Source organism: Emydura macquarii, unplaced genomic scaffold (genome assembly GCF_026122565.2).
Source record: "Emydura macquarii macquarii isolate MOO-44397 ecotype Brisbane River unplaced genomic scaffold, CSIRO-AGI_Emac_v2 contig_3122, whole genome shotgun sequence".
NCBI lineage: Eukaryota > Metazoa > Chordata > Testudines > Chelidae > Emydura > Emydura macquarii.
This window is the reverse complement of record NW_027133259.1, coordinates 7,057,173-7,084,983: the sequence shown is the minus strand read 5'-3', so window position 1 is coordinate 7,084,983 and position 27,811 is coordinate 7,057,173. Positions and strand designations below refer to the sequence as shown.

At 48.0% G+C, this 27,811-nt stretch overlaps 1 protein-coding gene across 1 annotated transcript; it reads left to right on the top strand.

Annotated features, from left to right (window-relative positions):
• The first annotated feature begins 935 nt into the window (after positions 1 to 935).
• Positions 936 to 16,560, top strand: MFAP5 (microfibril associated protein 5). Its single transcript, XM_067530977.1, has 8 exons — positions 936 to 1,040; positions 1,495 to 1,557; positions 4,998 to 5,039; positions 9,036 to 9,071; positions 9,672 to 9,707; positions 10,490 to 10,577; positions 11,016 to 11,089; positions 13,694 to 16,560. Exons 2-8 carry the CDS (start codon positions 1,497 to 1,499, stop codon positions 13,813 to 13,815), a joined length of 459 nt encoding a protein of 152 aa, XP_067387078.1. The 5' UTR covers positions 936 to 1,040; positions 1,495 to 1,496; the 3' UTR covers positions 13,816 to 16,560.
• Positions 16,561 to 27,811: the final 11,251 nt, after the last annotated feature.

The following is a 27,811-nucleotide window of genomic DNA, read 5'->3' as shown; positions in this document are numbered from 1 at the left end:
GTCCTGAAATTAAATCCCCAGTAATCACAAAACTAAAACACAAAAATCCAAAGCCCCATATCCCCAGCAGAAAGCAACACAGAGAGAACAGCAATGCACACCCATTCTCAGCCTCACTCCTACAATCCTCTGAGAGTCAGGGAGAAAGAGAAGTAGAGTAACAGGAAAATGGAGCGAGAGAAAAACAAAGAGCTGCTGATAGATACATGCTTTCTACAGGGATATGTTTTAGGCTAGTCAATCAACTCTGAGAATATGGCAGGTGGCTGAATTAGAACCCAGGGCCCCGATGCTTCCCATTATCTAGGAGGGTCCTGGAGCGGGTACATTGTTGCAGCCACACCTGTGCTTTTTCGTGAATTGGTCCTGTGACAGAGCAGAGCAGTTCATGGACAGGTAGCAAGAAGGGTAATTCCTCTGGCACGGGGAGAATAACTGTTGACAGCTCTAAGCTCTTTGGAATTTTTAAATAAAAGTTAAACATTTGTTAGGGAAATCCAGGTGAGTCGTGGCAGTTCTTCCATGCCCGAGAGAGTAGCGGGAAGACAGGGAGAGAGAAACAGAGACTAAAGCAATAGTGTAAGAGCAAATGGCTGAGTGAAGGGAAAAATAATGTGACAGAGGAGGGAGTGAGAGAAAAGGAGAGCGGGGAGAGGGAATGTGGGGGATGAGAGGGAGAGAAGGCTTTTGCACTGGATGGCAGAGTGAAACAGGACACACGTGTATGACATAGATACTGGGAATCCATCCCTGGCACTGGCCCATCCAGAGGGAATGGGAGGAGCTGGCTCCCTTTGGATTATAATAAACTGGAATGAGGGTGTGGGTTGCTTCTCCTCGCCTCCCTCCCTCTCATTCCATCGGCATTATAACACCAAGTCCTACTACTTCTCTCTGCTTTTTCCTAAAATTGTATTTTGAAGACGACCAAAAGTGGAACGTTTTCTGGGAGTGGCTGTGTGTGCCTTACGCTCCAGCCAAAGTAGGGGACCAGCGAAAGGGGGAAGAGCAGCCGAAGAGAGTGGAGATTGTGGACAACAGTGAGTGAAGGAGACCCGATCCCTTTCCCCAGCACCCTACAAAATATGTTCCAGAGAGAAGTGGGAGGAGGGGGATAATGATGGGAAAGTTTTCTAAGGGTTTCAGGCAATAACATGAGCAAATGGGTGAGGAAAAGAGAGGGAGAGGGGATGGATGTTTGGGTTGATGGATGGGGATAGAGAACGGATGGAGGGAGAGAGAAAATGAATAGGGAGAGGAGGTGGGAGGCGAAAGAAGCAGACAGGATGCTGTGTCCAACCCAGAACGTCTGGGAAAGGAACTGGAGAGTGGCAATGACAGAGCAGGAGGGCGAGCAGATGAGGAAGAGTGTGTCTGGGGAGGGATTTGAAGTCAGTGGGTGAGGAACGTGTCTGGCCTGCAGGGGGAAGGTCGCCCTGTCCCTGGTGTGCTTTGTGCCAGACTCTCATCCGACCTCTCTCCTTCACTTTGCAGGGATGATGACTTTTGGAGCCCACACACTGCTGTGCATCATAGTGCTCTCTGTCTCTCCAGCTGGTGAGTCACCACCCCAGAGAAGCCACATCAGGGCTCTTTCTCCCTTCTTTGCCCCTTGGAGGCTCACTCAGAGATCACTGTTCAGTGACAAGAGGGGAAGGACACACACACACAGAGCGACAGGGAAAGAAAAAGGGGAGAGTGCAAGAGGGGATAGGGAGAAGGCTGCAGGGAAGTTTGAGAAGCAGTGGTCAGTGCCCACATGTTCCCCTTTTCCTAAGCAGCACGGATGGGAGCAGAGAGAAGTTCAGGGAGTGAGCAGAGGGGAAATGCAGGTATGCAGACTGTTCTCCTACCCGTCCTAGCTCCCATTTTCCTGGGTTCTGCATGGAAACAGGTTGGAGTGGCCAGGCAGAGAGGGAGGACTCAATGAACAGCTCAGGATTGCAAGCTTCTCTCTCTGCCTGCTGCTTCATGTCTGTCTGTGCTCTGAATTACTTTGGCATAAATTCAGATGGGATTACATTTGCAGATGACTCCAAAATCAGAGAAGGCAGCACCAAACAGAAGAGTAAAATGGAGAGAGTGGAGAAGAGAATGAGGGATGATTGCATCTTAATGGACAGAGAGTGCTGCAGCCAAGGGGAGAGAGAAACAGGGGATAGGTGTCAAACGGGGGCTATAGCCAGGCTGCTGCATCCGTCACATCAAAGCAAGTTTATTCTATTCTGCTCTCCTTAATCCTCCATCATTAGAGCAGAGGTTCTCAACCTTTTTCTTTCTGAAGCCTCCCCAACATGCTATAAAAACTCCACGGCCCACCTGTGCAACTACACCTGTCTTTCTGCATATAAAAGCCAGGGCCATCATTAGGGGGTAGCATGCAGGGCAATTGCCCAGACCCCACGCCACAGGGGGCCCCGCGAAGCTAAATTGCTCAGGCTTCGGCTTCAGCCCTGGGCCCTGGGGCTCAGGGTCCTGGGCTTCGGCCCCATGAAGTGCGGCTTTGGTTTTCTGCCCTGGGCGCCAGAGAGTCTTAACGCCAGCCCTGCTTGGCGGACTACCTCAAACCTGCTCATGGCCCCCCACAGGGCCCCGGCCCCCTGGTTGAGATGTGAGTTGGTGACCATGGAGCAGGGAGGAGAGTCAGCCCTGGCACAATCTTGATCTTAAAAGTGACCTGCGACGTAAAAGGAAAAAGAGGTTGTGTCTTTTTTGGCGTTTTTCTGATGCAAGAACGAGGCTTGAAAGGGTTTTTTCTTCCTTATTTTTTACACCAGGCATGTTCTACACTAAAAAATCCGATTGACCCAGCTACGTCGCTCAGGGGCATGAAAAATCCACATCCCAAGCAGTGTAGTTCAGCTGACTTCACCCCCTGGCCGTAGACAGGGCTAGGTCTACGGAAGAATACTTCCATCAACCTAGCTACTGCCTCTCGGGGAGGTGGATTACTCTGCCAATAGGAGAACGCCTCCCGTTGACTGTAGTCCCCTGCAGCAGTGCTGCTGTAGCCTTTCAAGTATAGACATGCCCTTAGAAATATCTGGAATATCCAGCGTGGTCTCTCTTAGTTTTGTTGGAGATCTAGATAACTGAAGTGGGAGGTTTTTCAGCCCTCGGGACAAGGGTGCTGCATCTTTAACAATGAGTGCTTTTCTCCTAAGTGTTTGTCAGGAGTTTGAATTAAGTAGGTGTTAATACAAACAAACAAATGTAACAGCCTGATAAGAAATCCCTACTTCACTGAGGGCTTGTCTCCACTGCGGGCTCAGCGATCGATACAGCGGGATCAATTGAGCGGGTCATCAATTGAGCCACTCAATCGATGGAGATGGGCTCTTTGGTCGGTGCCATTAGTCCACCTCCCCGAAAGGATAAGGCTGTGTCAACAGGAAAGCATCTCCCATCGACACAACGCCATGTAGACGCCGCGGTATGGCAAAGTAAGAACATCAACCACTGGCAGCAGTGCAGACCAGCCCTTAGTTGCTTGGATTTTATAAGCAGGCCAGTTTTCTAGCTGTCCTTAGTCTCTGGGGGGAGGAGGGGAGGGCGGGAGGGAGGAAAGGCTAGACAAGAAGCGAATTTCTAATGTAGAAAATAAGCAGAAATTTTCAAAATGTTCAGTGTTTCAGACCTGCCTTCTGCATCACACAGAAATGAGAAGGGACACAACTCCATTTCCCCCCCTTTGCAAATTACCATCAAGGATGGGCCAGAGTAGGAACAGTCTGAGAGGCACTGGGGTATTGTACCTGGATGGTGTGTGTAATACTTGGCACTTCCTGGATCAATGACCAGTGAAGGTGGCTACCTGGACAGCCATTGCTGGGGGCTCGGCCGGGACAGGACATAGAGGATCCTGAGAGAACTCTTGAAATGCTGCAGAGTAGGATCATGCCCATGGGCCCAATTCTGCCCCTGCATGATACAAGTAACTACTGCTGAAGTGAGAGGTAAATAGAGCTGTCAGTCCCCAATCCTGCAGTCCTTACTCATGCAAAGCTCCCAATGACTTCAGTGATAACTCAAGGACATAGTGTACAGGGCACAGTTTGACAGGGCCAAGGGGGTGTACTACACAGTGGTCATTCCTACATCTGTCATAGTTCTCATTTGCTCTGCACTACCCTTTATCACCAGCCTTTTCCTACCAACTCTTTCCTTTCCTCCCACAGTTAGGCAGATGTTTTCCTCCCCCCTCGTTTAGCAGGAAATCTGTTCCTATTTCTAGCTGCCTGAAGAAGCAGCTTTATTGCCCTTGGCGTTTTGAAAGTGAACAGTGTATCTCAGTTTCTATTCCTCCTCTGCCACACTGACTGCACAAGTGGCCTCCATCGTGCTCTGCCTGTTCCTCTTTCTCACCTTATAATGTGCATGGACATAAATGATCCTCCAGCCTATTGTCAGGGATTGTGTGGTGCTCCATTCACAGCAGAGAAGGATAGTCTGGTGGTTACAGCGGTTGACTGGGCGCCAGGAAACCTGCCTTATGTTCCTTACTGTGCCAAAGACTGGCTCTGTGACCTTGGGTAAGTCACTTCCTCTCCCAGTGCCTCAGTTTCCTCTTCTATACTATAGGTACTGTGCTACTGAATCTGCCTAGGAAGGGGATTGTGAAGCATAATGTTTGTAAAATGCAACGTCTGCAAATGGTGCTGCAGAAATGCAGTCTGGGAACAAATCTGTGGCTCCTTACAACTTCACAGATGCTACGATCTGTGCCCACTCAGACATGCATGGCAGCAGTGGGGTTAGAACTCGTACTCTTGCTCCAAAACTTCTTAAACTAAAGGATAATCTTCTTTAGCTATTAGCAGTATAGGGCTTAAGGCTAGAGCTGAGCAATTCTCATTCCATCCAGTGGAGGGCAGTGGTCTCCTGTACACACATTAGCTAGTTCATCACAGTGTTGTTATTAATTTTAAGTGTATAGACTCCCGTTTATGGAAATCCCTCCTTTTGTCTTTTCCCCACTTTCCCCTCCTGTCTTGCAGACTGGTTTACACCTATGGTCAACTGTCAAGAAGCCTCAACATGTAAGTCTTGCTGTCTGGTGTTTGTGCATGCTGAAAGAAAACCAAGGTGCTGGTTAGTCAGTCGGAAGTGCTAATCCCAGTGCCCCAACCTGGTGCTAGGAGGTATTAAGATTTTGGAGGTGGTGTCCTTTGTGTGAGGTCTAAAATAGGCACACCAATCATTCAAGGTTCTTAAAACTCGGATGGTACTTTGTGCAGGAATAGGCGTGTTGGTCCTAATGTCCTGGATAATCATATTCTATCTCGCTGCTATTCAGTTCTTCATTTCATGGCTCCAGCTGTTGTGTAGCTCAGCTGTGCACTGCTAAACAGCTATCATGTTCCACCCCAGACAGGATGGTTGTTATTCATCATTCATCATTTGTATTATGGTAGCACTCACAGACCCTATTCGGGAATGAGCTTCCATTGCAGTAGGTGTATTCACACGCACAGTAAGAGACAGTCAGTGTCTCAAAGAACTTTCAATATAATTTAAATCCAAACACCACAAATAGATGTAACAACAATGGAGGGATTCGGGGAGGGAGGATGAGGATAGTGGTTACAAAGACGAGCTAAGTGCACAATTAGCAGGTTTTGAGTCACTAATATATTAGGATGTGAATGTGTATTTATATGTGTGTGAACACACACACACACACAAATAAATTAATCTGAGCAATCCCCAGGGGCTCTCTGCCTAGTCACGACTATTTAGCAATTTGCTGTAAGCATCATGATAAAAGTGGATCTCAAGGAGGAATGTGAAGGAGGACAGGGTAATGGCTTTATGGAATAGCTGGGAAAGGCATTCCCTGTGGAAGGAGTAGCATGGAAGAAAGCTCAAAAACGTCTGTGGGAGAAGCACCTAAAATGGATGGTTGAGGCTGGCATCACTGGCAAAGTAGAGGAAAGCAATGGAGTAAGAAACAAAGCCGCATAAATAGGGGGAGGTAGAATTCTGAAGGACCTTTAAAGGTGAGGACATGAGTTTGATGTGATGGAAGAGGAGGAGCCAGTAGAGGGGTCTGAAGAAGGAATTGATGCAGTAAGAGTGACAAGTAAAGTTCTTTGCAGCTGGGTTTTGAGTGGACTGGAGAGGGGTGATGTGAATATCAGGAATCCAGAGCGTGCAGAAATCAAGATGGGAGAAGATGAGGCCTTGGATGAGAGCTTTAGCTGTGTGGCCAGAGGGAAAAGACTAGATCTTGAGATGTTATGGAGGAAGGGACGCCAAGATATTGATGTGCAGGACAAGAGGTAGGGAAGAACCAGAGATGTGGCTGTGTTTCAGTGCTGGGTAAATAAGCTTTGTACAGTCTGGAAAGCACTTGAGGGTTCCTCAAGAATTCATTATTATTTGTGGTTCTGAGTGCATGTATTTCTTTGTGTGCACAGGGACTGTTTGTGAATTGATGCTTTGCAGCAAAGGATTGTGAGACACAAGGCGGATCCTGAGATCTGATGAGTCACTCTCTAACAGTGGGAAGTTAGCGGAACCTTACTGCTACCTCAGTGGTACCCAGGTGTGGAACAGGAACTTGGTGTATACGGAGAGCATGGTTAGGTAGTGAGAACAGTGGACTGTGAGTCAGGAGACCTGGATTCTGTTTCTGGCTTTACCACTGACTCACTGTGCAGTTTCGGGCAAGTCGCATTAGCTCTCTGTGCCTCGGTTTTCCCATCTGTAAAGTGGAGTTACGATGGTTACCTACCTCCCAGGAGAGGTGAGTGGATAAATGAGCTAATGTTTGTACAGTGCTTAGAAAGCATAAAGTGCCACATGAATATGCCCTCTTCTTTCAGAGGCAGACCTTGCCTTAGCGGCCTCTCCCGTACTCACCTAACAGCTCTACTCCTGCATCACATTCTACATGGGTGACCCTCAAAGGCTCCTTGGAAGCCGTGGCTCTTGCAGAAGGTGGCCACCAAACTTCCATGTAGGGCACAGGGCTGGGAGCACATTACATCCACACTCCACTTGCCCAGCTGTACATCTCTCTGCAGTATGGGCTAGGTTCCCTGCTTTACTCTGAAATTCCCAGCTGTCCATCCCAAAGGTGAGTGCTGCAGGAACCAGTGTCAGGACAGCTTCTTACCTCAGATGTCTCTCCCTCCAGCCTGGCCACCCACGATGGGCCAAAGCTGAGAAGTCAGGATCTGGATCTAGAGTTCAGTAGGGGTTTAGATCTGGGGTTTGTCGAGGGCCCATCTCTGCCTTTGCAGTGTCCTTTAAAATACAACCCTGGAGTTTCCTGCTGTTGTTGGTTTCTCACAGGGAGGTTAGTTCGGGTTGGAGGTGTCCTGGTCTATAGCAAATGGCTGTTTTATACTTGAACGAACCTATGTACATAGGGCACCTTGATACTCTGGGATGGGTGCATTTTAAGGAGCAGTGAAATGCGAAGCTCAGGCTCTAAGCTGAAGTTCCTGGGGTGGTTGCAGGAAGGAAGAGACTTCCCATGAAATAGCCGAGGATTTGGAGAGGCTCATTGACACATCTGGACAGCACTGTGACTCAAATGACATGCATGTTTGCTGACAGCTACTGGCCATTTTAGGGTACTCCTAGGGACAGATGTGTGGAAAATGGGGAGGGCAAGTAATAAGCAGGCTGTAAGGGGGAAAGGCGGGGGGCAAGAGGAGAAGAAGTAAACAGAGACAGAAATATTATTAATTCCTTTTGAAATATCCCCCAGACGTGGTCTCTAGCCTACCCCCGGCCAATGGGGGCAGTAAAATTAGCGCCGAGGATGGGGGATATATGGAGGCCTCTCCCCCATCATGGGTGGACAGAGCAAGATTAGTAATAATTCAGGTTTTGCATGCAAGGCACACTGCTCCAAGATCCAAGGCTTGCCACTTAGACTCCCAAGTCCCACGAGGGGTGGATAGAGGTGGGGAATGGTGCATTGTGTATATTTACTGGACAGGCTCATGCTATCTTAGGGGCCCTCCTGGCAGCTCGAATCAAGCACAGGTGTAAACCTGTCAGAGCCAGAGGAAAAGCTTTGAGAGCAGGGCCCACACTCTGGAATGCCTATTCAAATTAGCTCAGATTCCTCTCCTGATTATCTTGGGGCCGCACTGAAGTACCCACCTCTGCCCCTGCAGCATTTCCCAAGGTACTGGAGCAGAAGAAAACCCACAGCACACTGAAGTGAAGTGTTAGAATAAATAATAATTATACAATAACATAATGAAGTGTAGGCTGGGGACTGACTGTCTCCTCTAGAGGGATCTCACTCTTTCTGATGATCCATTCACACAACCTAGCTGGCACGGCAATGAAATGCTAGAGAACGACTGAGAATCAGGCTATGTCTACACTACGAGTTAGCGGTGTGAGTCCACATACCTGAATTAGCTCCAGGAGAGCTAGCGCTCCTGTAAATAGTAGTGTAGACATGGCAGCAAGAGCAGCGGCAGTACAGCTCAGCCTTGCCAAGTAGAAACCCCCCTGGAAACGCTGCATGTGTACTCAGCACAGCCTGTGGTGCTGTAGCTGCGCTGGTACAATACTCACTCTGGCTCTGGTCCAGCTAGCGTGAGGGTGTGCGTGCAAACTGGGAATCGTACCCCTGGCTCGTAGTGTAGACGTAGCCTCAGAGAGAACAGCAGATGGGTAGCAGGAGTACGTCTGACGTGCGTTAGTAGTGAAGCAGTTTAGGAGGGGATGCAGGTTTGGGCTTTTTGCCGTCAGTGAGTTAGGTTTAAATGGGACCTCAGGGCACAACCGGAATAACTTCTGCTGGGTCTAAGTGTTGTCCTTTTTGGTGCTCATCATACAAAATCCAGCATACAGACTGCAGACACATGCTCAAGAGAGACTTCAGGGCTGGAATAGCAGAGATCCCCAGGTCAGGATCAAGGAGCATCGGCAGAGCTGTGAGGGGAGCCCCAAATTGGCATAGCAGGGTGCTGCAGGGCACAACTATGGGGCATTGGCAGAGCCGTGTGGAAGGACCTGTAAACTCAAAGGAGGATCTTTCAGAACATTCTCTCTTTTTCCAGCTGTGCCTGGCGTAGAACCTGTCACTGACAGCTCTGGTAAGTTAATTCTTCTGACAATTGTGGGACCACGCAGGGCCTTCCTTTCCCTGCTTATCCCTACACCCAGCTTCATCACCCCTAGAGATCCCCTTCTCACACTGAGAGTCCCACCTTCTCCATTGCCCGTAACTCCAGCTGTAACTTTCCAGAAATTCCTCTTTCCTGGCACTCTTCTTTTTTGTCAATAGCTCTGGCTGATGCTGAAGTTCAAGTTGCAGGTGAACTAGGTGAGTACAAGCGCTGTATTAATAGAAATGATGTACTGTCTTTTGAAGGAGACATTAAACTGACTTCCTTTCTGGCCTGTCTCTGGATGGGTATATAAGGCTGACACCCCAAGGCAGGGTTTGATCAGGGGTGGAGAGGAGCTGCACTATTAGAAGGAAAGTAAGCGTTCTTCTGCCCTACTTCTGGGAGTTCCAGTGCCAATACCACAGGGCATTACTGGGGCAAGGGATACTGCTTTGTTAGAGGAGCTGGTATCCCTTGGGTAAGACATTCTGCAAGCTCCCTCCTTTACACGCAAGGACCCCTGTTTTTCACTGTCTATTTGAGAAGTGTAGCAAATAACCCACAATTCACAAATTCTTTTTCTAGTTCTGACTGGCAGTGTAAACACATCAGGGATACCAGGTATGTTTAGTTTGGAGAATCAAAGTATAGAACATGGAGTCTGTCACCTTTAGGGCATCATTTCTAATCCAGGCCCAGGTCAGTGGGAACATACAGATTGCCAGATTGGATCAAACCAGATCCATTTGGGCAGTACTACATGCTTCAGAGGAAGGTGCAAGCACTGATCACTGTCAGAAGACAGGACACTGGGCTAGATGGACCATTAGTCTGACTCAGTATGGCCATTCTTATGTTCAAGTAACCCCATAGTGGACAGTTATGGAATAATCTGCCCACAGGGCAAGTTTCTTCCTGACTCCACAAGAAAAGTGGTTGAATTATAACCTGAAGCATGAGGCTTTATATCCTTTATAAATCTGTACCTTAAATAATATGGCTGCAGATCTTATTTGTATAAATGTCTCTCCAGAATTATTCTAAATACTGTCTGAGTAATATTCTGTGTCAGTGACTTCCACAGATTCATTGTATGTTGTACTGAATGCTCTCATTTTTGTATTATGAGCTAAGGGGAGCAGAAATGCTTGATCCACATCCTCTAGACCATTTCTTATTTAATATGACATCTTTATCACAATCCTTCTCTAAACAGTCCCAGAATCTCAAGGATATCAGGAAATGGTATATGGAGCCTTTCATCTCTTGAGCACTGGGTCCAATCCAGCCCATTTGGAGGCTTTTGTAAAATGAATTGAGGCTTACAGTCCAGTGCCTATATCCACTGTATCCACATCACAACTGTCATTGGCATTAATTTGCACCTGTGTGTGTGTTCCCAGAATGCCGTGAGGAGAAGTTCCCTTGCACGCGCCTGTACTCAGTTCACAAACCTGTGAAGGAATGTATCCGCTACCTGTGTGTTACCAGGTAAGAAGCCTGCAATCCCCAGGAGAAAAGCCAAGTCACTATCACAAAGAGCTCATCCAACTCAGAAAGTGTGGTCCCAATTATGACACAAGGGTTCTATCCCAAGTTCTAGCCCCTCCAAGGGAAGTGAAGTGAATCATAAGAGTTTAATTGAGGTTCTTAATTACTGCAGTGTAATACTTAATATATTGCACCTTTGAAGTTGTAAAGTGTTCTATGAACTATTAATTATTTAATTTATGTATTGGGCCAAATCTTGAAGTCCCCATACAGGCAAAATTCCTGTGGACATCAGTAGGGGTTTTGCCTTAATAAGGACTGACTGGAACTCTGGATTTGTCTCCGTGTTCGAATGATTGTTGCCTATATCACTTTTTGTTCTCATGAAATTCTCTCTCTCTCTCTCTCCTGTCCTTGCCTGGCCACTGATTGCCTCAGTGTACGTCGCATGTACGTAATAAACAAAGAGGTGTGCTCTCGTACGGTTTGCAAGGAGGACGAAGTCATGCAAGGTGAGTGATAGGTGGGCTGGGTGGAGGAGTAGGAGGGCATAGCTATGGGGGGAAGGAGAAAGGCCTTGTTCAGGTGTGCTTTCTTTTATACGAGAAACTGTACCGTGCATGTCAAGTGACGTTTCTCTCAGCGGGAACTAGTGGTTGATGGGGCAGTCGCACAAGACGGGCTGGTCTTTAGAGGAGTGGGAGCTCAACTTCCAACTCGCCTGAGCTTCCCTTATTCCATTCTTGTTGAGACAGGTGCCCGTAGGACCTTATAAGGTGGCAACATAGGGGAACCCACACCCAGCTCTACTACAGATTTCTGGCCATGTAATGTAAACTGCCCCGTCTACAAAATCGGAGCTGATGGAACCTCCTCCATTTTACCTTTCTCCTTGCGGGAGGTATTTCCCTCTGTCATCCAGGCTCTCCCACAACCGTGGCACAGTCTTTCCCCTAAATATAGTCCATTCCCCCAAAGTCACATCTCTTACCAGGGCAGACCTTCCTGGTGTGTCCCACTTTTCCACACTAGCAACATTATTAGCAGACCCTTTCCCTGCCTTGTCCGGGCTTCCCCAGTCTGCTTCCTAGCAGCTTCCAGACTTCCTGTGCCTGTAAAACTGCCCGGGGGTGTCTCTTCCCTGGCCCTGACTCCACACGCTCCAGACTCCGTGGCAGTTTCAGGGTCACTCTGCTCAGCTTGAGAGACGGTTGAAGGAACGACAGCTCCCTCTCCTGCAGCTGCTGGTGGGCTGCTAGGAGTTGCTGGAGGGTCTGCTGCTGCTAACATGCTGCCACCAGCTGTTGCTCCTACACTACAGCCTCCTGCTACTGTGGTACCAGCAGGCATAGAAAGTCCTCCATGCTCCCTTTCGCTAACGGGGCTGGCCAAACCAGTTCTGCTACCTGCACCAGTTGTAGTAAGGCTTACCCAGTCCGGCTGCAGGGCCTGCTGTTGCTTCAGTTTCCCCCTCCTAATTAGTTAATCAGACTTCACCCTTTTCAGAGTCTGGTTTATTAACGTTCAAAACACCAGAAGTCTGTCAGTCAGCTTTCCTAGTCTGGTCACTCCCAAGGCTTTCCTCTAGCAGGCCTTTGTTCCTGGCAAGTCTCTCTCCCAGACCTGCCAAGCAGCTGTGTAGAGATTTTCAGCCCAGGCCTTCTCCATGGACCTTTTCTAGCCCATCAGCTCTTTGATGAAGCAGTCACTCCCAGATTTGCTCTTTCTGGTGTCTTTTCTGGCTGAACTCAGGCTGCCCTTACATCCCCCCAACAGGCATTGTTCTCACTCACATGCTCCCCTCCTATGACCCTGGTAATCATTCCCTCCGTCTGCAGTGGGCTAAATCTGGCACAGAGGAGGCTGGTTCCCAGCTCGGTGACAGGCCTAATTCTGCCATTTACACACATGAGCCGGAATGTGTAAATGTATAAACTGCACTTCATGCATGAAATGTGGAACTGAAGCTAGCATTCCCTGCCAATAGCCTGGTGTCTAAATCAGTGCTAAAGGGACAGCGGTAGCCCTGGTGTCAGAGGGTGTGACTCCGCTGAAGACAGTGTCATTCCATCAACTTACAGCCGGTCTGGATTTGATCCTAAGGGCTTGTCTACATGGCAAGTTACTGCATGGCCATCCAGGGTGTGACTCTACAGTGCACCAGCTAGCTGGGCAGTAACATCCTGTGTGCACACTGCAGCAGCTCAGTGAAAGTCCTAGAATGTGGCTTCGCGTACTACCAGAGTGACACCTTGTCTCCATGTCAAGTTGCTACTCAAGCCCAGCCTGAAATGTGAGTTACAACCCAAAAAGTGATTCTCACTTCCAAGCTCTGTGCCCTTATCCACCTGCTGATTTGTCCACACACAGTGTTTGTATCAATTTGACCATGTCAGTAGAATCATTAGCTGGGTTCCAATTGGGGAAACTTTATTTCTGGTTATGATACAAGAAGCAAAGAGATTCTGGATTTTCGGGTCCCACGTCCCAAACGTCCCCAAAATTTGGAGATAGGGGAGATTGTTCAAATCCAAAGGTTTGGTTTGGCCTATTAGAAAAATAGGAGGCAGCTGCAAAATCCAGATGTGGATCCAAATCTGAAGTTCCCCAAAGCTCTGTATTAACACAGAGAAATACTGGGAAAGCATCAAATCAGTAGCAAAATTAATAGTTTAAGCATGGTCTAGCAATGGATTTTAAAGATCTTGGTTTCATCTGAATTTACATGGTGTTTCCTGATTAATAGATTAGACTCTACAAATCCTGGGCATGACTTACTTAAAGGCAACCAGGGGAAATCTGGTGTAACTCCTCTGAGGTTAAAAGAGTGGCTTCTGACTTACACTGGGGTAAAGGAGAGCAGAATCTAGCCCAGTGTTTACGCAGGAAAAACTCCCAGTGACTTCAATTTGAACTGTGCCGGCGTAAGGCCAGAATAAATTCTGAGTAAAGGCTTCAGGGTTTGCTTCTCTGTCCCATTTAACTCAGTGTCGATCACAAGTTGATATAGACAACGTGACGGTTGTATCGCTAATTGTTCACGTGATGAACTGAGTTTGAACAAAGTCCTAATCCTCCATCTCTTTGCCTCTCTGCACTCTCTCCTTTGTCTCCAGATGAGATCTGCCGCCAGCTGGCTGGCCTCCCCCCTCGACGCATGCGCCGAGCCGGTCAGCCCCGTGCCCCTCCTTGCCAACGGACCCAAAACAAGAAGCTGAATAAGCCTGATGCTCTGTGAGCTACAAACAGGAGGAGAGAGGAGGAAAGGGAGGAGATCATCATCAACCCACTGTCTACAACCCAACACAAGTCCCTCTGGCCCTGCTGTGACACTGTCCCCCCCACCTCCGCAGGTGCTGCAGTGGATGGGATCCTCTCTGCTAGTGGTGCTATCTCCCCTAAAGAGCGTAGGGATCTCACAAGCCATGACCAACCCATTTCCCAGAGGTTCTTATAACTGCACTGCCCCTTTTCCTGCTTTGCTCCGCCGGAAAGAGATGAGGGTGGGGGACAGAGTGTAGGTCTCCTACAATGCGCAAACCCTTAGGGAGCCCCGGGCCTGGTAACCACATCACATCCCTGGGATGGAGTGAACCTGAGTGTCCCGTGTGACTGCACAGGTCATTAAATCCTAGGATGCTGGGCCCAGCCCCCAATGGTCTAGGATTTGCAGCACTCTGGTAACATTCCAAGAGCGATCTGGAGTAGGAATCAAATCTGGGTTTCTTGCATGGCAGCAGAGTGAGAGACCTTAGAGCATCCCATCCCAGCCTCGGGGATTGAGACACCCGTTTACTACCTGGCAGCCTAGTGTTAGTCCCTAGGAGACTGTATGGCCTGTCTCTACACGGCTGTCAGTGCCTGGCAGTCCCAGAGAAAAGACACGGCTGGGACTGGGAATTGGACCTAGGCAACTCCTGTCTACAATCCAAGACAAGTCTCGTAGGCCCTGCGGGCATTAGTTAATTTATAACCACCTCTGGGAAGCTTTGAATCCCTTTATTACAAATCCCCTGCCTCGGTCATAGGAACAGTATCCAGTGAGGAATCTTTGGTTAGCAAAGCAATCTATTTTTTTCACAATATGAACATAGATTTACTGAGAAGCAGAACTGTGTCGCTCTTGTCCCACCCTCTCTCCCACACCCAGGGAACCCACAGAGAAAGTATCACTGCACACAGTCCCAGCAAACACCAGTTGCAGGTGGAGTCTGTTTAGCAAGTTGATCTCCTGGGCCAGGGAAGGGTAGTGGGGAAGAATTGGTACATCCTGGGGGCCAGCGGAGAACTTGGTACCTACAGCTGTGGGGGGCATGGAACATTTGGGTCTTTCAGGCAAACAGCTGAGCTGTGCTGGTTAATGGGGGGCGGAGGGGTGTCTTGGTTCAGTCCAGGTCTATGCACATGAAACACGGTGTCACACTTGCCTTAGAAGTCTCTGTGGCATTCCTCTTCCACCCCAACCCCAGGAGCTCTTGCAACAGGCGGGAAACATTTGTGTGTTGGGTTGGCCTGTAGAAAGAGAGAGGGAATAAACTGTCGGGCGCTGGCAGCAAGGGCTTGGCCATACTGCACAATGCAAGCATGGCCAGAGTGGTGGGCAGAGAATGGAACCGCAGGGATAAACCAGCGGCGTGGAAGTGATTTCTGTCCCCTCACCTTGGACTAGTCCATTGAGGTCCAGGGTAGAAGTGAGCCACCTGGGGCAGAGTGGGAGAAGGTTTGTGAAATATACTTTCTATAGTACGGTCACTTTCCTTGCTCACTTTCTCAAGCAGACCCCAGTAGATCACCTGATTCCCCTCAGGGGAGGCTCATCCCATAATCGGGATTGTCTTAGACCCAGGCTCTCCACACCACAGGCAAGCCGTCCTGTTACAATACTGAAGGGCCTTAATCACTACAGCAGTGCAACTTCTTCGGCAACAGGGTCAGCTGGGGCTACTCAGTTAAGCAGTTTATCTCACTACAGCGAAGGGGGGGAGGGGAGGGGAGCAGGCAGAGCTCGGTCTCTAGTTCTCTCACAAAGGTGTTGTTCCCAACTATAAGGGAAGACCAGTTTGCTACAGTAAGGCATTGAGTGCATTCTTGTAGTACCACCTCCTGATGTATCGGGCATCCTTCCACTTGGTAGGAGCAGCATTCTGCTAATATGTGGCCTGGGTGACACAAGAAAGGGGAGAGATGGCTAAATACGGGTGGAGTTCTGCTATATCAGGGCAAAGCTGCCCTACATAAAAATCTCTTCATAGTGGACAAATGTCTGCTCTGCGTTACATCCTACCTAGGGGAAGGTACCTTTGTGTGGAGGCAGATTTTTCCTATGTAGGGGCAGGGCTCTTCTCTACATGGGCTGAATTTCTCTCTACAGACTCAATATAGGGGAAAGAGTTCCAAGGTACACAGAGTGGGATTCCATCCCTGGGAATGATAGGGGCAGAGTTGTTCTGTACAAAGGGCAGAGTTCCTCTATATAAAAAGAGACTCGCTACATAGGGGGCAGAGCTCTGATCTGTGTAGACGAGGAGTTTACACAGAGAGCAGATGCCTGCTACATAGGGGAGAGGTGACTCCAGGCTGGGATCCTGCTCTCATTGAAGTCAATGGCAAAATTCCCACTGGTTTCTCTGGTACACGAGCAGGGTTTTAAAGAGGATCCTGCACAATTGGAGGCGAGTGGGTGGAGATAAAAGAGTGAGAAAGAGCTCTTGGCAATGGAAATAGACTGTCTTCTCTCTGAATATAGAACTGAGTGTAAACATATCTAGATATATAAATATATTACGTAGTTACTGTACAGTATATCGAAGTCTCCTCTTCACACATTGTAGGGGGATGCATCAGAAACTGTTGCGGTTGCTTAAATCTCACACTGCATGCCGGGACTGTAAATGGAACTCCCCTGGAAGAACACTGTCTAAACATTGTAGTCCATATAACGCACTCCAAAACATTAAAAGAAAACTGTATTTCTTATTAGTCTGGGCAACTCCTGTGTTCTGGCTTTTCCTTTCGTTTCATCCTGACCTGCAGCTAGTTCTGGGCCTCTAACGCAACTCTGCCTGTATGCCTCAACATTGCCCTGCCCTGCAGCACCTCTTGCTATTCCACTCCCGGGTTCCCTGCCCGGCTCTGCTGACGTCTCTCACTCGTGATGTGCAGCGCTCCCAGTCCTGGGCTACTGAGACCGCTCTGCAACTGCACCTCATTCCTGGTGCGCAGGGCCCTGTGGCATTTCAGTATTGGATCTAGAGAGTCCTGTAATCTCTCGAGGGCATTTGTTTTCCCATCTGATTAAAACCAGTTTATCCAGAGTTTTAGTTGTCGTCACTGAGGACTAGAAGAATTTACCCTCCCTCTAAGATTTCACTCTGAGAAGATAATTCCTGATTAAGAATGCATCCTGCTTTGGTGATGGGAATGTACCGCTGTCCAGTTGAAGAAAGGATGGGGATGGAATATACATTTTCACAACCCAAGCAGAACCTACTGACCCATCTAAACTCAAGAAATATGGGTAACTCAGATCTCCTGCCTCTCTGAAGAATCACATTTTTATACAAGAAGTTAAGGGCTCTCCAGTGCCTTCCAGATAAAGATTATGAAGAATTCTCACTTCTCCCTAAAATGTCTGATTGTCCCATAAACTCATCTGGGACTGACTGGACCTGCCATAGAAATAGAGTCCTCAGAACCCGGGAGATTTCAAACTCGTGTGTTTGTTTATTTAAACAGAGCTTCAAGAACCACAGGAAATGCCTATGACCCACCTAGTCCAGCATCCTGTCTCCAAAAGTGGCCAATGATAGACGCTTCAGAGTATTGTGTAAGACACCCACAATGCACCTCGGAGTACAATACCTTCCCCTCCAGCAGAAATTTCCTCCTGACTCCAGCTGATTAGTTCATACCTTGAAGCATGAGGAGTGATAGCCCTGATGATATTTACCTTCACTAGTATGACTACACATGCTATTGTGGGATAGAGTAAACTGGATCCTCTGACTTCATGATAATTTATTGCCTGTTCCATTCACTATCTTATAGACTATCTCCTCACCTTTATAATCTACATAGTTGTCCTTAATCTCCCTTGTATAGAAGCCCCTTTGCTGTGCCAGCTGCCTGTGGGTATGTCTATACTTCAAGCTGGAAGTATGAATTCCATCTCAAGAAGACATACCCACTCTAGCTCTGATGGAACTAGCATGTTAAAAATAAAGTGTAGCTTTTTTGTGGTGGTGTAAGGGGCCAGCTGCCCTGCATATGTACCCATCCAAGATGCTAGGTCTGGAGTTGGGGTGGCTAGTCTTTCCCACCCCTGTGACTGCACTCTATTTTTAGCACACCAGCTTGATCAGAGCTAGCACGGGTATGTCTCCTCAAGCTGGAAGTCATGCCTCCAGCATGAAGCATAGACATCCCCTGTCTCTGGCCATGCTCTGTCTCTAAGGGCCTGTCTACAAAGAACTTTCAACTGAGTTGGGGAACTATGTTTAAACACAGCTCCAGCTAGCAATGTTTCCCAAGAGGTTTGGCTGACCAGACTGAATAGTGCCAGAATCATGTTTACAGTGTGTTCTACAGTTGGTAGCTGGTTGTTTACAGGCGCTTCTAACCAGGGTTTCAACGGGGAGTACAGCATATATCCACCTCCCCTGAGCCAGCCACCTGGTTTTGCACAGCCTTCTCCTGATGTCAGCACCACTGGCTCATCAGCCCCCAAGGTAACAAATTAAAAACTGCAGCACCACGAGCAGTGGCATACAATCCCAGACGGAAGCAGTTGCAGCATTTTTGCCAGCAGAAGGAATCAGAGTCACCACAGAGCCAATCACCGGGAGGAAGGCAGAAGAAGGAACCAGTGCTGAGATCTGTTTGCAGCATGCCAAGTTGCCAGGGAGGCACTCCTCTTCCCTGACAAGAGAGGTCTCCGAGACTCCCATGCCCCCTTCCTGTCTCTTACTCCTCCTCCCCAGCCAACACAACCACTCATCGCTTTTCCAATTGTACACAAGCTGGGTAACACAATTCATCATCCCAGAGCACCCCTTGTGGCAAAACCTCTCCCCTTGGGGCTCCGGTGCTCTGGGTCACAGGCCAGGTCACATTTATGTTCTCCCCACTTCCAGGGTAACACAGCCCTTTAGCTCAAGTCCAAAACCAGCACCAGAACAAAAGAACCTATGCTCCTACCTAGGTAGGGTTGCCAACAGTCCCGTATTACAAGGGATGCTCTTAATTAAATAGAAAATTGCCTGTCCCGCACTGATAAGTACTGATAAGTACAGGCAGGTTCTGTGTTCTATCTCAGCAGACGCCACGTGCACACAGGCAAAGGACCATCACAAGAAACTGAAAACAGATTTGCTTCTTGCTGGATACAGGTCACAGGACATTAGGCACCAAGTAAAGGGCACATCTTCCTATCCAGGGAAGGTGATCACCTCCAAAAGGCCCGAGAAGGCCGTGGGTCCAAGAGTACAATGCCTTAGGCAGTCTGTGCTCAAGGCTTTCTATGAAAGTATTTGCTGCTCTGCTCTTTCACCTACAGCAGCACAGAGCAGTTCAGTCTGTGTTCGAAAACACCGGCTGGAACAGGATTCAGAATGTATTCCTGTCGCCAGTCGAGTGACTGGGTAGGCTCCCCCATGGTGATAAAGCAGAGCAAAAGGCATACACTATCAAGCTGGATTAAGTACAAACAAAAAATACTTCCTCCCACGTTCAAATCATATCCAGCGGGCCTCCTTCTGGCCCCCAGCTTGCTTCTTGTATTTCACTATGGAAGAGGAGGGGAACCACCTTTGTGCTGTCCAGATTCGGCTTGTTTTGGAGGCTAATGCAGCGACCGGCATAAGTGACCTCAGCTCTGGAGGTTCCCTGCAGTTCCCTGCCTATGATTGTCAATGGTCTGCTCTGCAGCCCAGCCTGGATGTAGCGCTGGCACTGCCACCGCTCCCCCTCCTACCTCTAGCACCCCCTTACACCAGTCATAGAGCCACACACACAATGTCGCTCCTGTATTGGAGGAATTCTCCCCTAGGCTGTCACAACTTCCTTGCAGCCCATCTCCGGTAATGAACCTGAGTTCCACCATGGACGTCTGCCGACGGCACAGTCCTTTGTGCGCTCTTCTCTCGGAATGGCACTGGGGCTCACCCTTCAAATCTGAAATCTGCTATGGGCTCTGTTGCCCATAAGAGCTCTGTTTTTCAAACGCTCATATAATGATACACCAGGCAATAATAGGACCCAGTGCTGCTCCCGTGCCACACATCTTCCACATCAAGATAAGAAGTCTCGTCTATCAGTCAGTCCTATCAGTCATAAATTAAACAGTAATAAGTCACCAGGACCAGATGGCTTTCACCCAGGAGTTTTGAAGGAACTCACATGTGAAATTGCAGAACCACTAACTGGTATGTAACTTCTCATTTAAATCAGCTTCTGTACCAGATGACTGGAGGATAGCTAATGTGATGCCAACTTTTTAAAAAGGCTCCAGAGGCGATCCCGACAATTACAGGCCAATAAGCCTAACTTCAGTACCAGGCAAATTGGCTGAAACTATAGTAAAGTCTCAAGGAGCTGATGGGCAGGATCCCCTGGGATGCTAATATGAGGGGGAAAGGAATCCAGGGGAGCTGGCTGTATTTTAAAGAGACATTATTGAGGGCACAGGAACAAACCATCCCGATGTGCAGAAAGAATAGCAAATATAGTAGACGACCAGCTTGGCTAAATAAAGAAGTCTTTGGTGAACTTAAACACAAAAAAGAAGCTTACAAGAAGTGGAAGCTTGGTCAGATGACTAGGGAGGATTATAAAAACACTGCTCGAACATGCAGGAATGAAATCAGGAAGGCCAAAGCACAGCTGGAGTTGCAGCTAGCAGGGGACGTGAAGGGGAACAAGAAGGGTTTCTACAGGTATGTTGCCAACAAGAGGAAGATTAGGGAAAGTGTGGGCCCCTTACAGAATGGGGGAGGCAACCTAGTGACAGAGGATGTGGAGAAAGCTGAGGTACTCAATGCCTTTTTTTACCTCTGTCTTCACGGACAAGGTCAGCTCCCAGACTGCTGTACTGGGTGGCACAGAATGGGAAGGAGGTGAACATCCTGCAGTGCTGAAGGAACAGGTCCAAGACTATTTAGAAAGATTGGACATACACAAGTCCATGGGGCCGAGGGTGCTGAGGGAGTTGGCTGATGTGATTTCAGAGCCATTGGCTATTATCTTTGAAAGCTCGTGGCAATTGGGGGAGGTGCCTGATGACTGGAAAAAAGCAAATCTAGTGCCCATCTTCAAGAAAGGAAAAAGGATCCAGGGAACTACAGACCGGTCAGCCTCACCTCAATCACTGGAAAAAGCATGGAGCAGGTCCTCAAGGAATCCATTTTAAGGCACTTGGAAGAGAGGAAGGTGATCAGGAACAGTCAGCATGGATTCACTAAGGGAAAGTCATGTCTGACAACCTGATTGCCTTTTATGGTGAGATGACTGGTCTCTGTGGATGTGGGGAAAGCGGTGGATGTGATATACCTTGACTTTAGCAAAGCTTTTGATATGGTCTCTCACAGTATTCTTATCAGCAAGTTAAAAAGTATGGGTTGGATGAATGGACTATAAAATGGATAGAGAACTGGCTAGATCATTGGGCTCAACGAGTAGTGATCAATGGCTCCATGTCTAGCTGGCAGCCGGTCACAAGCAGAGTGCTCCCTGATGAGTTCTGATTGGTGAATCACATCTCAATGGCCAAGGAGACCCTGTCCCTCTGGTGAGATTATATAAACTTTTCCCATGGATATAGAGCTAGAGGCCACTCCACTCTCCATGCACAGGGTGGGTTCTCACATCTCCTTCTCTTGTGTCCCCACAGAGATGTGGCCTGGTTTCTCCCTTATTGCTATTGCCCGTTCCCCTAATCCATTGTCTCCATAACTGTCTCCAGATTCTCTCCCTTGATGAATTTGGTTACCACCATGGCTTAGACATTAGAATTTCCTAAAAGGCATCTCGGGTAGAGCTCAGCTTCTAGTGGTTGATGAGCTGGGAGGTGAATGATACAGGATGGAAGGCAGAGAGGAGACTGGATATGTTCTTCTGCTCCACCAATGGGTTTTTTACCAGCATCCATTAAAAGAACAGAGAGAGCGAGAAAGAGAGAGATAAGCTGGGGTCCTTCTGAACAGAGGAATCCCATAGCATCCTCTCCAGACACTCTTCAAACAAGATTCCAGGGCACGGGGTTATTCCATGCTTAAAAGTCCATTTCCCCTACAAGTTTTCCATAAACTTTCTGAGCCATGCCATGCTGCTTAGAGCAATAGGGGAGCGCCTGTGTGTGTTTTGTGTGGGGTGGCGATATCTGGAGGAAGCCCTATTGACTGAATGACTGATTGCAAAGTTCCATTCCTCAGGCTGGGCAGGGCAGTGGAAGAGAGACAGTGTCTGCTTGAAATGTTTCATTCCTCAGTTTTTTGGGAGAAGAAAACTGGAAATGGAATTTTCCAACCAAACTTTTTCTTGATCAAATTAAAGTCAGAAATACCTAAAACAAATTAATTCACCTCAGGATTTAATTTCCCACTTTTTATTAAAACACCAACAGAAAAATGGACCATTACGACAACTACCTCTCCTTCTCGCTCAAACACCCACACCACTTGGGGGGGGTGAGGGAAGAATGAGTTTTTGATTGAAATGTTTCATTCCTCAGTGTAACCATGGGCTATTGAGTGGGGAAATATTGGGAATCTTCCATTCCTCAGTTGGGGTGGGATGGATAAAAAGTGGTAAACTTAAATCAAATATAATACTAATACTAATACCTAGTACTTATATAGCACTTTGGATCCACAGATCTCAAAGTGCTTTAAAGAGGAGGTCAGAGTCATTATCCCCATTTTACAGAAGGGGAAACTGAGGCACAGAGAGGCGATGTGACTTGCTCGCGCTCAACTCCACAGGCCCGTGGCAGATCTGAGAATGAAACCCAGGTCTCCTGAGTACTGGTCCAGTGCCCCACTTATTGAATGAATTTGTTTGAAGTAAAGTATTTTTTATTTCAAGTTGATCAGGATTTGAGTGTGTATGTTGTATTAATATACAGAGCTTACGTCTTGGGGTGGATATCAGAGGCTATTTCACAAGCCTGGAGTGCCTGCATCCTGTGGTGTGGGTTGCCTTAAAGATTCCAAGAATATTAAGCCATAATGAATAATTATTACAATTTCATCGATTGCCTGTTTCTCTAATTTCTCTCTTTTCCCATCTCCCTAGAAGCTATTATAGACTTGTAGAAATGTAGGCCTGAAAGGGACCTCTAGTCTAGCCCCTGCATTGGGGCAGGATTAGGTATACCTAGACCATCCCTGACAGGTGTTTGTCCAACCTGTTCTTAAACACCTCCAGTGATGGGGATTCCACGACCTCCACCACTATGTGGTGATGTTACCAGCCCAGCTGAAATATCCATCCCAGGAGAAGCTCTGTGTCCATCTGGCCCAAGGCAGGGTCATCATTACCTTCATTGTCATCCTAGAGACCAGCATGGAGGCTCCTGACTGGCTGCTCCTGGCTGGACAGCCAAGTCAGGCGTATCACATCCCTCTCTCAACGGTTACATTGGGAGCTGGGTTGCCTTCAGCATTACCATGCTTGAGGTAAGGCTGCTATTGGGACTAACACTCTGGTTCATTGGGAAAGAGAGACTGGCAGGGGAGATTCACGGGGGGACGATGGGACATAGGGTGACTTCTGATCACAGGATGAGGGACAGTTTTCACCCCACCTTCCCCCACAACCCGACAGAATATGTCCCATTCGCTGCCATGGGGACGAGACTCCGGGGAGAACAAACTGAGTGCTGGGGTGAGACTCTCACTTTGCGGTTGCCAATTCTGCAGCAGCAGTAGGAGTGAAGGAGGATGAGGATCTGACCATCTATCCGGCCACAGTCAGTGCTGGGAACAGGGCACTAGTTTTCTGGGAGGAAATGAATTGGGGTGGAAGGTTTGAAAACCTCAGAAAATGCATCTCCATTTGGCAGTCAGAGGAACTGTGAGATGCAGCGTAACTGCCTTTGATGGGCTGATGGATACTCTTTTCCCAGCCTCTCCCAATGCGGAGCTCTGTAAGAGACAGAGCAGGCTGTGGCAAGAAATTGAATTCAGGAATTACAGCCGACGCCGAACTACCCTGAGTGAAGCTTCTTCTCCTGCTGTCAATAGCTTGGCAGCAGTGCAGCTACAGAACAAACAAGTGTGGAGGAGGCAGGTTTGGGCTGTGAAACCACAACCACAGTTGGGTTGCTGTCATTCTGAAAAATAACTGCATGATGCAGTGCTGCTAGCTGACTGCAGAAGGCCAGCACGGGTGACCTCAGGTCTCCAGATACCACCAGGTCAAGGAAGATGTGGCTGGGAACAGGGCCAGACCGAAACGCCAGACAGACAGCTCTGGAACAGAGAGCAAAGCAAGCAAGCAAGCCAGCAAAATAGGAAGGATGGGGAGAGCTGGCGACGAAGCCTGCTGGGTGGCCCACGCTGCAGGACAGCGTGGGGGAGAGAGGAAGGACATCCCATGCTGGAGATTGAAGACATCTGTTTGTCCACTCTGTAGAGACAGGGTAGCTGGGCTTGCGCTCTGGGAGGAGTGTGTGGCAAGGTAATGAAGGCTGAAACCCGCTGTGCAGGGGAGGATGTGAGTCTGGGCAGAGAAAGGGCAGAGGTGGAGGGTGCTGAAGACCAAAGCTGTGTGTGCATGCCCAGGACAGGGTCGCAGAGGGTCTGAGGAAAGGAGATGGGAGGACAGCGCTGGAGACTGAGGTCCTGTGCACAGCCCTGGCAGTTAGCACTATAGAAACAGCCCTGAATGAACTGCACCAGTTCAACTTCCCCCCGCCCCCGCCAGTCGTCTCCGTGCAGGGATACTGTTTGAGCTTTGATTGCTGATGCTGCATTTTTCTTACTGTAAATGAGGCGTGCTGCCAACCGCACGCAGCAGCCATGCGCTGGTGGAGACACACAGGGTAGTTGCTTCAGGCTGCCTGGGCTCTAACCACATCCTCCACACCTGTGCATGGTGGACAAGGAACTCTCTAGCCCACAATTCCCACCCCCAACTCCTTCGTCCCTCCAACCTAGCATGTGAGCCTGGAATTCCTCGAGGACAGATAATGTGCGCTATCTGATTTCAAGGGCCAAACCCCTATTGTCTGAAGACACCCAGAGAAACAGGCAGGGGCAGGAGAAGGAGGATTGGGGCACTGGCAGGGCCATGTGGGAAGCCCAGGACTGGAAAAGCAGGGGGCTGCAGGACGAGATTAAGGGGGATTGGCAGAGCTGTGTGGGGAAAATCTGTATGTTGCCTTCCTGTCCTGTGTCTAATAGTGATCTAGTCTGAGTACTGAAGAAATACACTCAATGCAATTAGCAAGCTTATCAGTTTATTTATGTCCTCAATGTGAAACGCCTTTTTCTCTGTCAGTCTTGGCTTGAGGTCTTGGCACACAGATATCGCCTTGGTGGTTTCAGCTTCAGCTCTCATTGAGCAGAGAAAGTTTTTGTGCTTCTCTGAGGTTTTCACTTGAGGGGAGGGGAAGCAGGTGGCGGCGTTTCTAGCGCTCAGACAAAAAAAAAAAATAGCCAACTGGAGCCACCGGCGCTTGATTTAAAATGTGATTTCTGAGCAAGAGGTGAATGGAAAAAACAAATAGATATTTATATCTGTACACACAGATCACACGACTTCCTGTTGACTAAACAGGCAGCCTGCTCTCTGCTTTGGGTTGGTTAATTGCTTTACCATTTTTACTAAATGTTCTCGCTGATTTCTCAGCCTTTTCTGTCTGAATCTTTAGAAACAAATAATATTGGTGTTTTTCCCTGTGGCTCATTCTGTTCTCTGCTTGTCTCATGTTCTATTTTGAATGTGCCTAGCCGTAAGTTCAAGCACAGGTGCAGGTTTATTCACAAGATCCCATTACAAATTGGAGCAGAGCCCTTTGTTAATAAACACTCTCCCAGCACAGCCTGACCCACCAAAATGCTTGTGGCCCCCTCCCTGCTAGCTCTGGGGGAAATGGAGGAGTCTTGCAATGCTCCCTGATGGTCAACAAGCTGTGCTGGAGAAAGAAACAGATGTGGAGGAGCCTTCCCTGGAAATGACCCATTGCCAGTCCCCTCCCATTTGAATTAAATAATTATGCATGAAATGTAGGAAGAGATGCATTCGTAGATATTAAATAATTGACAGTGGTCATAATCTCTTACAGTTCTCTAGCATCTTTTACCTAAAAGAATCCCAAAGTGTGAGAAATACTCTGCAGATTATAGAAGGGAGGAAGGCTGGACTAGTAGTTAGAGCACAGGTCTGAGTGTCCTGGCTCTGCCATTGACTCATTCTGTGACCTTGGATGAGTCTCGTCACCTCCTTGGGACTCAGTATCCCCATCTATAAAATGGAGAAGATACTGACCATGCTGAGAAGAGGTTGTGAAAAGTAATTAAATGTTTATAAAAGGCTTTAGATCCTCCGATGAAAGACATTATAGAAATATACTTTCTTCCGTTCTTTCTTTCTCCCACTGTGCTTCTCTCTGTCTACCTCATTCTACACAGAGCAGGTAGAATCTGCCCTGCTTTTAGGTAGTAGGGATAATGCATTGAATCTATGAGACCGTGTCCCCTTTGGGGGTTTAGGTGAAGGATCTGGTTAAATATCATATGAAACATTATATTTCTCAATCCTTCAGGCAAATATGTGCACTGAGCCTTTGTTTAAACGGAAGGCTAGGCTGACAGATAAAGTTCTTGGACTTCTTTCAGTGTGGAAAATTTGATATAAGCACTTGGCTATGGAAATTTAGAACCAGAAAAGGAATGAAACTGAAGCTTCCTTAATTTATCTGATGAAATACTGGCAGGTGTGTTGCTGAGAGAAAACAATTTCTATGAGGGTGTATGGACTTTTTAATGTCCTCTGAACTGATTTTCCTGTCATTGGCGCCTTCCCAGTTGAAAAGCACCACATTTAAATGGGATAAAAGTATTTTAAGTGCTCCTGTTGAACTCACTATCACACGATACTACAGGGGCCATGAGTTAAGAAAGATTCAAAATGGACATAAATATGAATAATAGAAATGTTGTCAGCAATTCTCTTAGCTAGGGAATAGCGCATCAGTTGGTGCAAATTGCCATAACTCCTGAAATCCGTGGAACTATGCCCATTTACACCAGCTGCGGATCTGCTCCTACTCACTTGGAGTCAGGAAGACACTTCCCCAGTGTGGGGTTTCTTGAACCTTCCTCTGAAGCATCTGGTATTAGCCACTGTCAGAGACAGGACACTGGGCTAGATGGACCTAGGGTTGGATCCAGTCCAGCAATTCCGATGTTCCTTATATTTTGCATGTACTGGTTTCATATAACTCTATTAGTCATTCTGAAAGTCAGCTCGATAAATACAGAAAATAAATCAAGTACAGAAAAGTGGAGCACTTCCTCTGATGTTATAAAAACAACCCCAGTCCTGTCCCAGCAGCCCCTCCCGATCTCATCTTGTCCTACTGATGACAATGCATAGTCCATGTTTGTGCGGCTGTTCGAACACGGTCGCCAGGGAGAGAAGAAAGAGGAAGAGATGTTGTGGACCCATCCTGAGCTGAACTGCTCTCCAGTGTCTCAGCTTTCGGTGCCTTCCCTAGAACCAGGCACAATCCTGAAAGGTGCTGAGCACCTCCTGTGAACAGTGGGCATTGCAGGGGCTCCTTATCGTCACCCAGGAAGAAGCCATCTGACCTCGGGGCAGAGAGCTCTATCCGCAAAGCACAATGTGTACCACTTATGCTGCTGGAGTAATGATTCTGACTTTTCCTCACAATGAATGGCTTTATACATCTTATACATACCAACTGGGGCTCCTGGGCCATGATCCGGCAATTTACAATCTGTGCGCAGAATGCAAGCGCTGCAGCAACTGCATCCAAATAGTAAAGATCCCATGGGGCTTCCTGTAAGAGGCTGGCTGATTCTCAGTCTGGCTCATTATTTCTCTCTCATATTTGCTCAGCACGCAGTCACCGTAACATTTAGGTGTTAAGTTGGAGAGTAAATTCCATCCCTGAGCATTACGTTTTGCCTCCCTAAATTCCTCCTGCATTTTCAGATGGAGACAATTTTCTTCTCCATTTCCTGTTCTGACCTGTTGTGTAGTGTTGCTGT

Coding starts and splice junctions, on each gene's coding strand:
- MFAP5 (XM_067530977.1), top strand. CDS start 1,497: ATGATGACTTTTGGAGCCCACACACTGCTGTGCATCATAGTGCTCTCT. Junction 9,072..9,671: donor ACCTGTCACTGACAGCTCTG/GTAAGTTAATTC, acceptor TTCTTTTTCTAG/TTCTGACTGGCAGTGTAAAC. Junction 11,090..13,693: donor GGAGGACGAAGTCATGCAAG/GTGAGTGATAGG, acceptor CTTTGTCTCCAG/ATGAGATCTGCCGCCAGCTG.